This window comes from Ambystoma mexicanum, chromosome 5q (genome assembly GCF_040938575.1).
Source record: "Ambystoma mexicanum isolate Mex_15411 chromosome 5q, UKY_AmexF1_1, whole genome shotgun sequence".
Classification (NCBI taxonomy): Eukaryota; Metazoa; Chordata; class Amphibia; order Caudata; family Ambystomatidae; genus Ambystoma; species Ambystoma mexicanum.
This window is the reverse complement of record NC_090933.1, coordinates 821,211,045-821,228,069: the sequence shown is the minus strand read 5'-3', so window position 1 is coordinate 821,228,069 and position 17,025 is coordinate 821,211,045. Positions and strand designations below refer to the sequence as shown.

The 17,025-nt window shown below is 45.4% G+C and overlaps 1 protein-coding gene across 2 annotated transcripts in view; it reads right to left on the bottom strand.

The window, feature by feature from the left end:
• The window catches only part of CPNE3 (copine 3), a 444,306-nt gene that overhangs the window by 24,896 nt on the left and 402,385 nt on the right, over positions 1 to 17,025 (bottom strand). For both annotated transcript variants that reach the window (XM_069621306.1, XM_069621305.1), the window contains exon 15: positions 7,648 to 7,884. In XM_069621306.1, the coding sequence (XP_069477407.1) occupies positions 7,648 to 7,884 (237 nt within the window). The remainder of the gene's footprint in view (positions 1 to 7,647; positions 7,885 to 17,025) is intronic.

Genomic DNA, 17,025 nt, shown 5'->3' with positions numbered 1-17,025 from the left:
GCTGGGTGGCCTCCAATATACATTGGGTCACAAGAAGAAGGCTTATATTTCTTCTCTATCCAGGGGTTTACTGGCTTTACAGAGAACAGTTTAATTAGTGAATGTGCAATCCGCTTCTTCACTGATTTCCATATTTGGAAGCAGTGGGACACCAGCTTTTTCCTTCAATATGTCTTATTTATTCAAACCCATCTCTTCATCAGACTTGTGAGCTTTCCAAATCTTTCTGCTGCCCTTTTAAGCAGGGTTGTGTATTGACAAAAGCCCTTTGTTGGAGAAGAAGTAACTGGAAAGTCTTCTTCATTTGGAGACACCCTGATGTAATCATCTGGGTCTTTATATTCATCCCCACCTTGAGGGTACCCCACGTGTCATCATACCCTATGTCACCTGATCTCGGTATAGGACCTCCTTGGTATCAAGAGTATAAGTCTGTTCTAAATCCTCTACTGAGCGGCTCCTCATGAGACACTTCAGTGCACTTACTTTGTCCTTTCCATTCACGGTTCTCCATGCAGGATAACAGTTTGCTCATTGTTTCCTTAAAATCTTTCATGGACCACTCTTTTCCTGGGTTGAGACGTGGTTCTGATGTGGTACACACTTGAACTTGAGTTTGAGCGGCGGCTTTGATGCCTTCTCCTTTCCCTACCACCCAATCCTTTTTCGAGTCAGAGAATTCGACTAAAGCCTTGTGTTGCATGGTCGAGGTAAGTACAGGACCTTGCTCAGTGTATGTGATTTTGTCCAACTGTGTGATCTGTGAAGTGGATGTAGTTTTCTTTTGATCCTTTTTATCTGTCTCCCCATGTTTTTGTGTGGGACATGGGGTGTGTATATCCTGTCTGTCATCGACGCATAGTGCGCTCAATGCCGCAGTACGGCATGACTCCATGTGCTTCAGGGTCGAGCCCGACCTGGTGATGCCCTTGTTAACGTGATTATGTTTTGATTCATGGGAGGGTGCAGCCTCTCAGTCACCAGGGGAATTCTCCATTGTGTAACGTGACGTCAAGCAGTCAGAGCTGGGCGCCGGCTGTGAGGACTTGCGTGCTTTGTCAACCACGGTGCCCGAAAACCTTAATGACGAGAGCATGGCTGGAGCACTGGTCTTGCCCTGGGTCATTTATGTTTGCACAGTATATGCAGCTGAACTCTTTTGTCAGCGCACTGTAATTTTGTGCATGCATTACCAAGCTAATTTACAGTTGTACCTAGGACAGAATTTAAGCTGGGTATTCTCCACTTGGATTTCAGGAATTGAGCGCAGCCTTGAACAAGTATTGTGAAGGCATGGGTAAGGCATTGCCAGGCACTGCTTAGTGGTAATAACTGGCCATCGATGATAGCAGCTGCACAAATGTGAGTATCTGGGCATATAATAGCAGTTGCCTGGAAAATACCTAATAATTATACACAAGCCCAAACTGTTGGCTTTGCCAGTGCTTGCTTTTAACAGGACTTCAGTAAAAGATACTCACAGTGCTTATAAATCAAGTGGCTGAACGCTGATCTAGTTAAGACACTTTTATTAGACAAGTAGCACGTTTACAGCTGCCATTAAGGAATTCTCTCAGAAGACTGCTTTGAAAAAACGCTGGCAGGTACATCGAGCACACAGTTTGATGGTAAGGCTTAGTAAAGAAAAATCAAGAAGATCCCAGGAGGATGTGTTTTGGCAGGAAGGGCCAGGAAGTGAGTGGGAATGGCCATAGAGATTAGCATGGCTATGGGTAGTCAATGGGTGGATATATAACCAAACATCACCTACAACCTTTCTGTCCCTCCTCAAATGCAATTTCTCCCTAGATGTACTCTAATTCAATAGTTTTGGCTAGTAGGTGGTGCTTAAGGGCCACCTAATGGCAAAATAAAAAACATGGCAAAGGCAAAAAAGGCCTCTTGTAGACCCCAAAAATAATCCTAAATATCCCCCCCCACTGTTGCTACTGTATGCATGTGTGGCAATATTCGTCATACGCCTTCGATAAGTCTTCTGCTATCTACCTCTGTCAGTTGGCTGTGATTTAGCCCCAAAAGATCAATCAAGTATTGCGCAACAACAAAGTTCCCGTCCACTTCTCTAAGTTGCAGACTAAAGTGGTTGGAAAAAAACAGTCGGGCAATGTCGATGTGTGAAGGAATATGGGTCCCTCTGCACGTAGGATACAGTGCAACAGGAACATGCCTGTCGACGCCCTTATTTTCAAAATCGAAAACCAATATGTAATACTCCAGACCAACCACTAGATGGCGGTCAATGCGAAGCATGTGAATCTAAGCCGATTCACAAGCCTCAGAAATGTATTTAATGTCTATAATAAACTGTTAATTCTCTTGCGGAAAGTATTTATACAGTGCCCAGTCTCGAAGTAACCACCTTACCACTGCTTGCTGGTTATTAACATGCTCTTTCCCCCCAGAGGAAGGAGATTGTGCGGTTTCCCTCTCCCTGGGCAATTGTCTCATTATACATTATCCGCAGAGCTTGAAGCCTGAGGCCTTCGATGGGGACATGACATAGGTCAATTTAGGTTACCAGCAGTGCCGCCTTCCAAAAAGCAGCATTCAGTGCCTGCAGAAAAAAGGAACAGTGGTCATGGGGGACAGCCAACTACATATATACCACCCATAATATTTCTTTGCGAGTCATCGGCAACAACAGCACTGAGCAAAACTGATGAAGACCCGTAATGTACCCCCGGTGATTGAAATGTTTTCCAAAGCCAGACTTATGCCTGGAGTATATTTCTAACCTGAGGAATCATGTGCTACCATCAGGGGCAGACTGGCCAATCTGCCATTCTGCCCCCGGCCGAATCAAAATGGGCTATGTATGGCCCTGGGGCCAATTTCATAAGCCACTCTGGGGCCGGTTTTATGAGCCAAATTACTATCCATGGAGCTGGGCTGGATTTTTGTAACTGAAGTTGTACTTGTTACATTGCCTCACACGGCCAGAAGATGTATTTATGATTAGAATGCACACAGGAGAACATCATCAAAGAAAAGTTAACACTTAGTAAGTGTTAACTTTTCTTTGATGATGGACCTATAGCATGAGTCGAGGGCAGTCAGTGCCCCAGCCTTCCACTGGCTTGGTGCCTGGCAGGCAGCTTCACATTCTCTTCGAGAACACCAACATTTCCTGTCGTGGGGGTGGGCTCTACATCAAGATTGCTTTCACCTGCCTTGGGTGGGAGGCAGGAGGGGGCTGACCCGGGGATGACTCTTGAGCCTTGCCCTCTCAGGGCAGGGTCAGGGGGCCTGTTGATATGTAGCAGGCTGGCAATGGCAGCCAATCATGCTCAAGACACATGGGCCGTCATGCGCATTGGTGTGTTGCTGGGTGCTACACCCAGCACAATGCGCATATATCCGAAAGGAAGTGTTGATGACAGAGGAGGGAGCAAATGAGGGGCCTATTTGAGTTGCCTGGCCCAGCTGTTAACTGCAATGGAGAGTCTCTGGAGACAGAATTTGTGCATGTTAGCTACACACAGTAAGTAATAAAAACATAAAATTGAATGGGCCAGCGGGGGTCGGGAGTCGGAGAAGAGGCAGTCACTCTGAGCGAGAACAGTCAAGTGAAGTGTTAGTAATTAATTTTTACTATCTCTGTTAGTAGAGAAAGGGCCAGAGCACTGCCACTCAGTCAGTGTGTGTCACGGCTGTGTAATCATCGTGTGAAGCATCACTAACAACACTTGCAACTCAAACCACAAGGGGATGTTTGAGCACAGAAAAAAACAAATATGAAAAGAAAAATCACATTTTCAATCAGACTAAATGAGTGTCTTTTGAATGAAGATCAGGTTTTCTCAAAAACCTGTTGCACGCAGCAGCATCCCTCCCATCCATGGCATATGGTGGTGGGAGCATGAGATGACTTAAACTCGATCCTGTTCCTGTCGCTGTATCCGGAGCTGGTACGGAAGGGAGCTGTGTCGTCTGCGTGGGTCATTGCTTGCAACACCTGACTCAGTGTGGGCTAGACAGCAGTGAAGGGCCGGCCTTTATAGTAGTCCTAGTCCTTACAAAAGTGAACCATGGGAGAGGGGAACACTGAATCCTAAAATAACCTGTGTGCGCGTGCAGGTTTCCCAATATGAATGAATGCCAGAAAAACACGCATAAAGTAGAGTGTACTCGGCCCACATGGAAGAGCTTCCCTGGACAGACAGGGTGCAGGGAAAGGTGAAAGGTCCTGTCCTGATGGCGCACGCAGGGCCTAGGTATACTGGTTGATGTGAAGTTTTCAGAAATAGTATCATCGTGCAGTCTTTCATTCTAAGAATTGAAGCGTTGACCTGCTCCTCAGTTTGTCAGTGTTAAAAAAGCACGGTGAGGGTGGTTAATTGTAAAGGTTTACATTGGGTGGGCCTGGGAGGGAGTGGTGATGATACAGTATTTAGGTGGCTCCAGTGTCACAATAAATATGTGCAGGAAGCTCTATGTTTCGACCTGGGCTGCCCTGGGTTCTTGTACCTGCTGGCTCCTTCATGCAGTGAGATTGTATGTATGTATGTCACACTTAGGTCATGATCAAGCCTCTCTGAAAGCTCTCTAAGACTGAAAACGAACTCTGTCCATGCTACATGTCTCTTTTTAACCCATGAGCGAAAGCTCTTATCTTTTAAAAATGTCTGAAATTCGACATGGACAAAGCGCTACAGGCCAGGACAAAGCTTCATAATTTTTGTTTACAGAAATGAAATTTCCCTTAAACTGTAGTAAATATTACTCCATATATGTGTATTTTGTGCATGCACGTTGAGTAGGAGTGTCCAATGCACAGTGCTTCTTTTAAGAGCTGATTTCCTAAGTTCCAGTGTACAATTATAGGACACAGTCAATTGTACTTCTACATTAGGTACAAAGTGTGGCAGGCACACGTGTGCACTATAATTTGTCATAATGTGGTCCTTTTCGCTCTCAGTCCAGACTGACCTTGCTCCCACACTTTGCAGCATACGGCTGCCGCATTCTGTAAACTCTAGGATTGTATTTCAGAATGCACTATATGTCCATAATATGGGGATTAAGGCAATCAGAATTTAATTTTTAAAAAATTATTTCCCAGAATGCCTTGCACACTGCTTCCTCCTTACCTTTGCAGGTCAAAGGTGGGTGAAATAAAAAGAACATTTGTGCTGGCAGACGGTTGCATTTGCTGATACCTGAGGCCTGCAATCATAATTTTCTCTTAAAAGCTCAGTTTTGTTTATTCCAACGTTAGTCATGGTCTCTGGCATCTAAATGCTGGCCCTTAATACAAACAGCCTGCTTCAATATGTATTGGGTGTATGGTTGAATGCACAGATCCTACCTTTTATTGTGCCTGTACACTTGCACAGCTGAACCCCAATACACAAAATGATATGAAACAATGTTTTCTCTGTGCTTCCCTGTGCATTGGGAGTTTTGTTACAGGCCCCTCAGTAAGAGACCTCTCAGAGGCTGTATATGGTTCAGATTCAGTGGCTGCATGGAGGACCCTTTCTGAGGTTGCATCAAGGCCTGTTTTTTTGAGCCATGTGTGTGCCTGGGAGGGAGCCCAAGGGACATAAGGTGTATTGCACCATGTTTCCTTTGAATACGTGTTTTCTGGTGTAGGGCATGTTTGCTCAAGGTTTTGAACAGAAAACACAAAGTTGTGGAAAGTGAGAGCTTCTCACTTCACTAAAGTCTAAATACAGCGATCTAAAGCCAGGTTATCGCTAGTGCCAGTTCTGCAGCATGCTGTGTCATACTGGTATGAGCATCACGTGGTGCGCTGAAGTCAGGATTTCCTAATCTTCCAGCCAGCAATAGCACCTCAGTAGTTTAGGTGCATTACCCTGATTTAATGAGGGATGGTTCTCTCACTGTAGTATTGGGTAGAATTGGGGAGGTGGTAACCGTAGTGTGGCATTGATTTAGATTGGGGATTGTCTGAGCAGCATGAGGTGTGTGGTGGCACCATGGTTTTGGTGAATTGTGGCATTGTTAAGTCATAGCTGAAACTGCATGCTTGCGGACATCAACCTTTTCTGGCACCTTAACTGCAGGACTAGACAACACCTACAAGCATTGTACATCCTAGCCCCTGATCCTGCGAGAGATATATGCCTAGACAGACCCAGATGTGAGGTTCATGCATGCTTAGATTAAATGCTTCTGTCTGAACGTGGATTGATCACACTCTCATGCCGTCTCGAATAAGGGCTTGGGGATGCAGCTGCCCTTTGGTATCAGCTGTGATTCAAGAATGCTGCAGAGCCCATCATTGCACTCGACTCGAGTGCACCCTAGCCTGTTGACGCATGCACAATAATTTATCTTTAACTGTTATTTTCCAATATAACAATGGGGTAGGAATTACAGAGAGTGAGGAAGGAAATAAATAAGGAGAAATGGTAGAAGACACAAAAACAAGGAGGGTAGAAGGATGGGGGAAAGTTGAGAGGAAAGATGGTAGGGAGGCAGGAAAGAAACAATGAGAGAGAGGAAGGAAAGGAGGAGAGGAAATATGCCCATGAAAGAAAGGGGAGAGAATGGAAGGGGAAGCAAGAAAAAAGGAAGGTACCAAAGAAAAAAGATAGAAGAAAATCAAGAGGAAGGAAGGGAGGGAGGGATAAGGGAGTGATGGATGCTGGCATGAAAGAAGGAAGGAATTGCTTGCTCCTCCTAGCTTACTCCAATAATATAGACCAGCAGGTTGAGCGCTTGCTGGTGCTGCTGCAGTCTATGCATGTTCTGCAGGTAGTAGGTTCAAATCCTGGCAAGGCCAACTCAGCCTTTCATTAATCAGAGGTTGATAAATGAGTACCAACTACTTCGGTTGGGAATGATTGTATGAAAATATGTGCTATGTACAGTGCTTTGGCAAAAGCGCTGTTTAAATAACAAATCATTATCAAATGCCGGGGCCATGGAAAAGGAATGTTATCATTCATTTTCTCAAGTGTTTACACAAAACATTAAATGCAACAAACACTATTAACCCCCCATAAGTAACATTTCCTGTAAAGTTGTTAATTGGCATGATTAATGGATGAGGATGGAAGAGCCATTTCTTTTAGGTGAGGGACACTTTTATTTTAGGTGTCCGGGCCCATTTCTTGTCCCAGTCCGACCCTGGCTACCATGTTACACAAATTTCGATCTCCAATTAACAATGGCCATTAATATATATAACATGTTTGTTACTCTGCATCAACTACTCTATCAGTCCCATTACACCTCTAAATACATCTGAAATTTTGAAGAGTGAAGGGAGGATAGCTCTGTGGCAACACAGGTTCGAATCTCGGATACGTGCTTGAACCAAGCACATTATAAATAACCTGCACTTGTAAGATCTGAATGTACAAGGCTTAGTAGGATCGTTCCACCCTCACCCCCCCTTGCCTTGTTGCGCCTTGAGACACACACGTGTATTGGTCCATAATAAATGACCTACATAATAAAATGGCTATCTGACAAACAGAAGCACTTTAAAAAGTGTCAATAGTTCTCGTATATTTAAGAAAAATTAAAAAAAATATATAAATGACATTAGCAGATTCATATTATTTGTGGTTTAATATCATTAACTGTCCAAGTCTACATTATCATTTCATTTTTTTTTAACCAAAACAGTGTTTGAATATATATACTACTCACATTCTGGAAGTTTCGAAATGGAACAAATTGCACAATGTCTCGGACTGACATCTCTCCTGTGATGGATTTGAGAGCGCCCCCATCGCTGTCGAGAAACTCCATGGCGCTAAAATCAGCCCCTCCGACACCAACAATGATGATAGACATTGGAAGTTTGGCGGCATCAACAATGGCCTGTCTGGTTTGGTCCAGGTCCGTGATCACGCCGTCCGTGATTATAAGAAGAACAAAGTATTGCTGTAAAAAATGCATGGCATTGTTCAATCCCAAGGCAAATATTCACAGTTTATACCATTTACAAACATTGTACAGGCAGTGATGTAAGATGATTGAAAATGTTGAAGTCATGGGAAAACCTACATTTTTCAGGAAAAAAATGTAAGTTTGGGAAAATAATGAAAAATATAAAATACTTCTTTTCTAAGTATCCTTAAGAATGCACATTCACTTTGCTACTTAAAGAAGATAAAGTATTTAGGCATCACTTGGTTTGCTCATAGAAATACGGTGCTTTGAATGTTTATTGAAGGGAGCAAGAAAAGTAGTCATTTAGTGGCAAGCTAGCAAGTTAAAGCTTTTGCTGGATAATTTCTCGGCAAAATAAGTGAAAACCTCTTTTGCTGGATCCAATATTTGCTAATAAAATAGGGTCACTGTCAGCCTTTCTTGGGTGTGCAGTCATAATGTCGGAAAAAAAATGTCGACAAAAAAATGTCGAAAAAAAAAATGTCGACTTTCTCTTTTTTTAATTATATATTTATTTTAGGGGTTTGGGAGCTAAAAAAAAGTGAAAAATTAAAAAAAAAATTAAAAAAGGGGGGATGGGGGGGAACCCCCCATATATAAAAAAAAATGCATTGAAAAAAAAAGTCGACATTTTATTTTTCGACATTTTTTTTTCGACATTTTGACTGTCGACATTTTGACTGTCGACATTATGACTATAAACCCCTTTCTTGCATAGATGAAAAGTCATCACTAGAGACAATCTTAAAGCTAGTGACTGAATCCTTTTTCTTGCGGAATGTACAGTTCCAAATGGCGTCATAAATGATGTACTGCTTGTTCTTGGAGCACAGGAATTGCAACTATGTGATATTATAGTATTACATGAGAGTCTATTACATAGTTATTACAACATGTTTTTGGTGAGGAAAGAGTAGCAATAACATTGCATTCTCATTGTAAAAGAAAATATTTTGCAGGCTTTGAAATTGAAAGTTGCTGAGCTCCACGTCACTCCTGGTGGCCTATTCAGTCCTTGCAGGCCTGTTTCTCAGTAATTTACATGGCCTTGACAACCGTAAGCACTAAACATACCGATGAGGGCAACAAAACTGCTTGTAGAGATACAGGACCTCTGCCTCCACATGTGGGTATTTACCACTAAATTCGTGATTTTCCTTGCATTCATGCGGACAAGCAGGATGAACATGCTAGTGTTTCATTCTGTGGCAAATGAAAAACTTCAAATGTAAAAAGAATGGATTTTCATTTTTAAACACATCTGGGATGAAAGTCTATCTGCGGCGCAAAACAAGAAAGGAAACTTTCCTGGTATGTGCCAACAAACTCTGTGGTGTAACACTTATAATGGCCTTAGAGAATCGAGATTCCAAATACAATCAAATATGACTGAACATATCTCACAACGTTCAAGCCAAGAAGAGTCCTTACAAAAATGGAGAAAAAAAAACATTTCGGGAATGTTTCCCATTTGGTTTCCGGGCCCTCATATAACTATAAGCGCTAATAAAGTACAAAATAAATTATCGAAAAGGGTGGTACAAGGAGTTAGGCTCGGTCAAAAACTTACTTCTTGAATGTGGTTGATCCAAATGCAACAAAATGGATGAAGCGAGCCTGATAAAAAGCGTCTACCCTCGGCAACCTCAGCAGGGCCATTGCATTTTGAAGAACTCATGAGGCTTTTCAAGGCCTTTTGGTGTGATGGCTGCTGTCCCGACCCCACAGTTTGTTTCTGAAGCTGGATATATCAACATACTTCCATGGATTTGCCAATTGTAGACAAGGGGTGTGGGTGACATACGGCGCCAAGCATGCCGCATATTACATCACTGGAGATGTGCGATACGGGATATACCCGCCATGCAGACATTTGTAAGACATGCATTATTCACCGTATTAGCATTTCTGAAGATAATATATGCTTAGATTCACATGCTGTTCATATGGTCCAACATCCAGTGGTAATCGCGGAGTATTGCATCTTGTCTTTCGGGGACCGAAAGGGGACGTTGGCATAGGTGTGTCTGGAACACTATCCCTATCGTGACGTGTGGTGTACCCAAAATCCCTCACGCGCCGAGGTCCCTCCGATTGTATTTTTTCTGCCATGAGGTAGCCCAAGGCTATTGTGAGTGAGCACATAAAGAGAGAAAGTAGTAAGACGTCTATGTTCCTTCCACCCGAGTGGGGAGGCAGGGTGGGCGCATGTGAACCTAAGCAGATACAATCATCACAAATGCTATTACGGTGAGTAATGCATGTCTTCTGCTGCTTGTTAATCTGCCTAGAATCACATGCTGTGCATAGACTAGTGAGCAGTACCCAGAGTTGGAGGTGGGCTATGAGAAGGAACAATAGTGAAAAGATGTCTTAATACTGCTTGTCCCCCCTGAGAATCAGATCTAGAACGAGTGTCTAGGCAATAGTGTTTTGTAAATGTATGTACAGAACTCCAGGTTGCCGCTTTGCAAATGGACTCAAGGGGAACATTTGCAATGAATGCTATGGAAGCCCCAGTGCCCCGAGTAGAGTGTGCTCTAGGCTTGAAGGGCAGTTCTCTCTTAGCAAGAGTATAACATAGTGTGATGCATTTGACAATCCACCTTGAGATAGCTGATTTAGTGACAGGATCCCCTTCTCTATCAGCTGCCACTGAAAGGAAAAACTGGTTCGTCTTCCTCAGTGGTTTCGTTCTTTCCAGGTAAAACATGACTGCCCTGTGGACATCTAGTGTGTGTAGGCTTCTTTCGGACATTCTAGTGGGATTCTGGAAGAAAGTGGGTAGTTCATTGATTGGTTCACATGGAACTTCAAAATGAATTTAGACGCAAATCTGGGATGAGTGCGCAGAACCACCTTATCCCTGTGGACTGTAACAAAAGGGTCTAGAACTGAAAGGGCCTGTAGATCGCAAACCCTTCTAATAGAAGTGATAGCCACTAGGAAGGCAGTTTTGTAAGTAAGGTCTTTTAGACTTGCTTTCTGCATTGGCTCAAAGGGAGACCCCATGTGTCTGGTTAAACCCACATTTAGATCCCATCTGGGAGCTGGGTTAGAAAGGGGGGATGAATTATTTTAACCCCTTCCATAAAAGCCTTAATAACAGGTATTTTCCACAACACTTTCTGTTGTGATGTAGTGTAGGCTAATAGAGCAGCTAGATGAACCTTCAAGGAATTAAAAACCAAACTTAAGTCTAATAAATGAGTTAGGTACAACACAATGTGGGTAGGCGAGCAGTCAATGGGATTGACGCCCTTGGTTTTCCATCAGATGAGCGAACCAGGGTTGGCGACCCCACATGGAGGCCACCAAGATCATGGTAACTGGTCCCTGGTGCATCTTGTGTGTAGGACAGTCGGGGAAAAGCGTAGACACATTTCCCTGACCATGTTAGCCAGAGTCTGTTCCCCTTGGAGCGGTTCTGGGGATACCTGGAGGCGTAGTCTTGGCATTGAGCTTTCTCCTGAGTTACGAACAGGTCGATCTCTGGGAAGCCCCCTTCTGCGAAGACGTTGGAGACAATGTCTTCGCGCAGATGCCATTCGTATTCTACGGGCAGTGGTTAATCTCTGCTGACCACGTCCGCTAGAAGACTGAGTTCTCCTGGAACGTGTTGTGACATTAGGAACATCTTGTGCCCGAGAGCCCACATCCAAATGTTCTGGGACAGCTTGGATAGCCCTGGAGAGTGTGTGCCCCCTTGTTTGCTTAGGTAATACATGACTGTGGTGCTGTCTGTCAGGACCAGGACTGTCTTCCCCTGAAGCTGTGTCTGAAAGGCCCTCAGTGCTTTGAATACCGCTAGCAGCTCTAACAGATTTATATAGTTAGACGCTACTTGTGGGTACCACACTCCATGCGCTGTCTACTCAAGCAGGTGAGCACCCTACCCATGAGAGATGCGTCTGTCACGAGAGTGGCTTCTACTACAGGAGTGGTGAAGGTCTTTCCCTTCAAGAGGTTTTCCCTCAACCACCACTGCAGAGAGAGAACGAGGGCTGGCGAGACAACTACCAGATCTTCCCATTGTCCGCTGGCCTGACACCACTGGCTGTTGAGCCACTCTTGCATGGGACACATGTGCAGCCGCACGTGGGGAACTAAATAAATGTATGACACCATCATACCTAGCAAGTGCATGGCCTTGCGTACCGTCACTTCCCGACTGGATACATATTGAAGGATCTGAGAAAGCGTGTTGTGAACCCTCTAGTTGGAGGGGAGGATGAAGCCGTCCTTTGTCCGAATCAGAGCCCCTAGAAAATGCTTGACTTGGCTGGGGTCCAGGCTGGATTTCTTCTCGTTGATGGAGAATCCCAGACTGAACAGGAGGTCTATTGCCTTCTGAGTATTCACTAAGGACGTTTCGTAAGAGTCCCCTGTTATGAGCCAGTCGTCGAGGTAAGGGTAAACAGGGACGGATAGTCTGCGCAGGTGTGCTGCTGCTACTGCCAGGACCTTCGTAAACACCCTTGATACCAAGGCAATGCAGAAGGGGAGTACCTTGAATTGATAGTGCCTGTCCTCTATCATGAACCTTAGATATTTTCTGTGCGATGGCAACGTTGAAATATGAAAGTCTGCATCTTTCATGTCCAATGTTGCCATGTAATCCCCCTGTTTCAACAGTGGGATTGCTTCCTGCAGGGTTACCATACGAAACGTTTGAGGTTTGACAAATTTGTTCGCTGGGTACAAGTCTAACCCAGGGTGCATGGTGAGGTCCTTTTTGGGTACAAGGAAGTACACTGAATAAATACCCTTGTTTAGCTGAAGAATAGGGACGGCTTCTATGGCGTCCTTTCCCAGAAGTGCCTCTTCTTTTTGTATTAGGATACGCAGATGGTCTGGCGTCAGGCATCGTGCTCTGGGCGGTCTGAATTGTGGGGGTCATGCGAATTTCACACAGTACCCGTGGGTGACCATTTTTAGAACCTAGTGGTCTGATGTAATCCCCTTCCATGTCGAAAGGAAAGATGTTAAGCGCCCCCAACCGGGGTGACATGGGAGGGGACCTGGATCTGTAGGTCATTTCTGCTCCCCTGGAGTTGGGGCCTCTGCCTTTGCCACGCCGCTGACCCCTAGGTGGATAGTTGGCAGGGCTACTGGATGCTTGTCCTGAGTTCCAGTTGTTTCCCGTATTGTACATGTTTTGTTGGGAACGGGATTGGCCTCGAAAGGACCGGCGGGACCCACTTCCCCTTTGGAGGGAGGGTTTTTGTGTGATTTGTTGCAGGGACTTAAGAGTCTTGTGCTCTTTTTTGGCAGTCTCTAGAGCATCGTCGACTGCTTTACCAAAGAGATTCGACTCCTCGATAGGTTTGTTAATAAGAGCTGCTTGGGTCTCCGGCTTGAAGCCTGAGTTCCGGAGCCAAGCGTGCCGTTTGAGCAGAGTGCCCTGAGCTAGGGATATTCCTGCTGTCTCTGCAGTATCCAGGGTGTTTTTTAATACATTTTGGTTGACTTGCCTGCCCTCGGCCACGATGGCGAGTAATTTGGTTTGTGCGGGTTCAGGCACCTCCTGGAGACCTTCTTGCATAAGGTTCCACTGTGCATCTGCATAACTGGCAAGCAAAGTAGTGTTGTTTGCTATGCACGTGGTAAAAGCAGCTGCAGAGGTAATTCACTTACCCAAGGCATACAATCTTTTTGACTCCTTATCGGGAGGTGCCTCTCCCGTAGCAAGGGGTACTCCCGCCTGTTTCCGGGTGGTGGTAACCATTGGGAGTCAGGGGTGGCAAGGCCTTTAATATATGTAGGGTCAGTAGGTGGTGGCCGAAATAATTTCTCCACTCTTGGATTTACTGCCCTAGTCTGGGCTGTTGTGACTAGGGAAGGAGCCAATCTCCTTTTGATGGAATTCAGGAGAGGTATGGCTTGGCTGGAGGAGGTTTCTCCTTTAAGAATATCCTCCACAAAATCTTGTTCAGGTAGGGCCTTCTGGTGGCGATTTTAAAATAATCTGCTGCCTTTCTTAAAATGGCATTGATTGCCATTTGATCATCCACTGGGCAAGCTTGCCGGGCCGGAGTGGAGGGAGGGGAGTCCAAACATAGGACATCCGTGTCCTGGTCGTGAGTAGGACACGGATGTGTCCTACTCCCCTGCGGGGAGCCCGAGAGCTCCAAAGTGAAAGCCGCTGCAGGCAGAAACACAACGCGGGTGTTTAGAAATGCTGCAGTGTTTCTGCCTACAGCAGCTTTCACTTTGGGGCTCTCAGGCTCCTCGGGGGGAGCCCGAGAGCCCCAAAGTGAAAGCCGCCGTAGCAGAAACATAACGCAGGTGTTTAGAAATGCTGCAGTGTTTCTGCCTACAGAAGCTTTCACTTTGGGGCTCTCAGGCTCCCCACGGGGAGCCAGAGAGCTCCAAACTGAAAGCTGCTGTAAGGCAGAAACACAGCGGTGTTGTGTTTCCATGCCGCTGTGTTTAGAAATACGTTTTTGGATTTGTAAATGCTGCAGTATTTACAAATCCAAAAACGTTGTTATTCTGAATGCGGCAGCTTTCGCTGGGAGTCTCCTGGACTCCCTCAGGGTTGGGGGAGCCCAGGAGACTCCACACGAAAGCTGCGGTCAGAATAACAATGTTGTTGTATTTGTGATTGCCGTGGTTTTCCAACCAAGGCAATCACAAATGCAACAACGTTATGTTTTTAATTGGAGCGCTTCAGCTTTATTGCCTTCATTTTACGTTTTCTGTGCTTCCCTGGGCTTGGGGAGCACAGAAAACGTAAAATGAAAGTGAAGGCAGCCTCCTCAGCTCTGCTGAGGCTGCAGTAAGCAAAAGCTCCTAGTAGGGGGCTTTTGCTGCTTGTTTAGTTCTGCAAAGGCAGAGCCGAGGAGGCTGCCTGAAATCACAAAATGGATGCCCACTAGTGCTTTCAATTTTAAAGTTTGAACTTCATTTGCTCGAAACTTTCCATAGGGACTTATAAAAAATATCTATTTTAGATATTTGTTTTATTATTGGCCATCTTTTTGGCCAATAATATTTTCTGACCCGACCATTCCTTTAACGCAGCGCTCCTTAAGTGATTTAAGTCGAAGGAGTCTACAGGCCGCACACCGCGCTTCGTTGTGGTCAAGTGGTAGACAATTATTACACTTATCATGCTCGTCCTTCCAAGGGTATCTGGCCCTGCAAGAGGGCCAAAACCTAAATGGTCTCCTTTCCATAGTGAAAGATAATGAAGACGATGACCAGTCCTAGAAGGCAAAGAGGGGGAAAGAGGAGAGACATAGCTAAAAAGATATGACCACCCGACCCCACTCTCCCTTCTGTGTAGGCCGGCAGAGTTTAGGCATTGAAGTCGACCGCAGTCTTCGCCGTTGAAAGTCCCCCGTTGTCTTCGGCCTAGCGCAGGAAGCACCATCAAAGTTACTATCAGGGGATAATCGACAAAGTCAATAAACAAGGTATAACTAAGGGCCTCATTATGAGGTTGGAGGTAAGGGGTTACCGGCACCGGTAAGGATGCTGGTGCCGGTAACCCCTTACCTCCGTATTCCGAGGTCCCTTAGCGGGTCCCACTAAGGCCGGCTGGTTTTACCAGCCGCCCTTAGCGGGAGCTGTTAAGGGTCCATGAAGCTAATAACGGGCCCGCTACTTGCGGGCCCGTCATTAGCTCCTTCTCCATTCCCATTGAGCCCTATGGGGGCTCAAATGGGAATGGGGAATGGTATTCAGAATGGGGATTTACCGGGTCCTCCGAGGTCGGAATGACCCGCTAAGTCCCCATTCCGACTACCCAGACCCGACTTTGGAGGCAGCCATGGTGCTAGTAGTAGCACCATGGCTACCTCCAAAGTCGTATTGACCCCCAAAGTCTCTTATGAAAAAGCTCCGCAAAAGGGCGACCAGTCATCTGGGTGGAACAAAAACAACCATGAGGGACCTTGGCGCATTAGGGATTTTGGGTACACTACACGTCACAATAGGGATAGTGTTACAGACACGCCTATGCCAACGTCCCCTTTCGGTCCCCAAAAGACAAGATGCAATACTCTGCTGTTACCACTGGATGTCGGACCATATGCACAGCATGTGATTCTAAGCAGATTAACAAGCATCAGAATTGTATTTATTGTGTTTTATATAGCGCCTTTGTCCAAAGCGCTTTACATAGGACAGTCAATAATATAATGAATAAGAATGCAAACCAGCGTTCATAAACAGTAACATTTAAACTGTGTTCATAAATAGTAACAATTGACTTTAACATCTGCATTCAGCATCAGCGCAGCAGTGGTGGACTGCACTGCCTGGCTGCACATGAACAACGCCCACCCAAGGTGGCAAAGAGGTGATCAAGCAACGTCCGAGCTGCAACCGGATAGCTTGTAGGGTGAACATAGCCCCCCTCAAGGTACCAGCATATAGTGTTCCCAAACAAGTAAGGGTACGCATTAAGGAGAAAGGATGTTTTCGTTCAGCAATATTAACACCACAGATTTTTCTGCTGCAAAAAAATGTGTTCTCGCTGTATTCATCAGGTGCATTTGTCAAGTGCTTTATGCTCTCTGCGATACCATGTAAAGAGTGTTCAATATACATAACCGGTTTCAAAAGTTTTGAGCTTCAGGGGATCTTCTTTCAGTTTCTTGGAGCTAGTGGGATTGTGCCCCTGTTGAGCATTTGCAGGGCATACGGTGACACCACACCCTGGCCTCTCTGCTTGTGTGTGTGTGTGTGTAAACAGGAACGTTGAATGCAGAACTGCAGGAGCATGTATGCAGGAGCGAAGGAGCCACGGCCAGTGCAGGCAGAACAGCAGGGCAGTAAAGCAACACTTCAACTTCAGCACTGACAGAGTATAGGCGCCCCCCCTGCTAGACAAAACTAAGCAGCGTCCTCTTTTCACGTTAGACCAGCTTCTATTTTTCCATTTCTCCATGCCCAGGCCCCAAGCGGTACCATACACTGATGGGCAGTGAGTCACTCACCGGCAGACATAGGCTGCAAGTGAGTTGCTCGCCTGATTAGAGAAGCAAACCATTTGGGGCCCATGACTGCTTGTAGGTGCAAGGCATATATGGGGGCATACATAGGTGGTTGTAGGTGTGTTCGGACACTGTGGGCCCGATTCATGCCATTTTTTGCATGCTTCTAAGTGACTTTGCACGACAC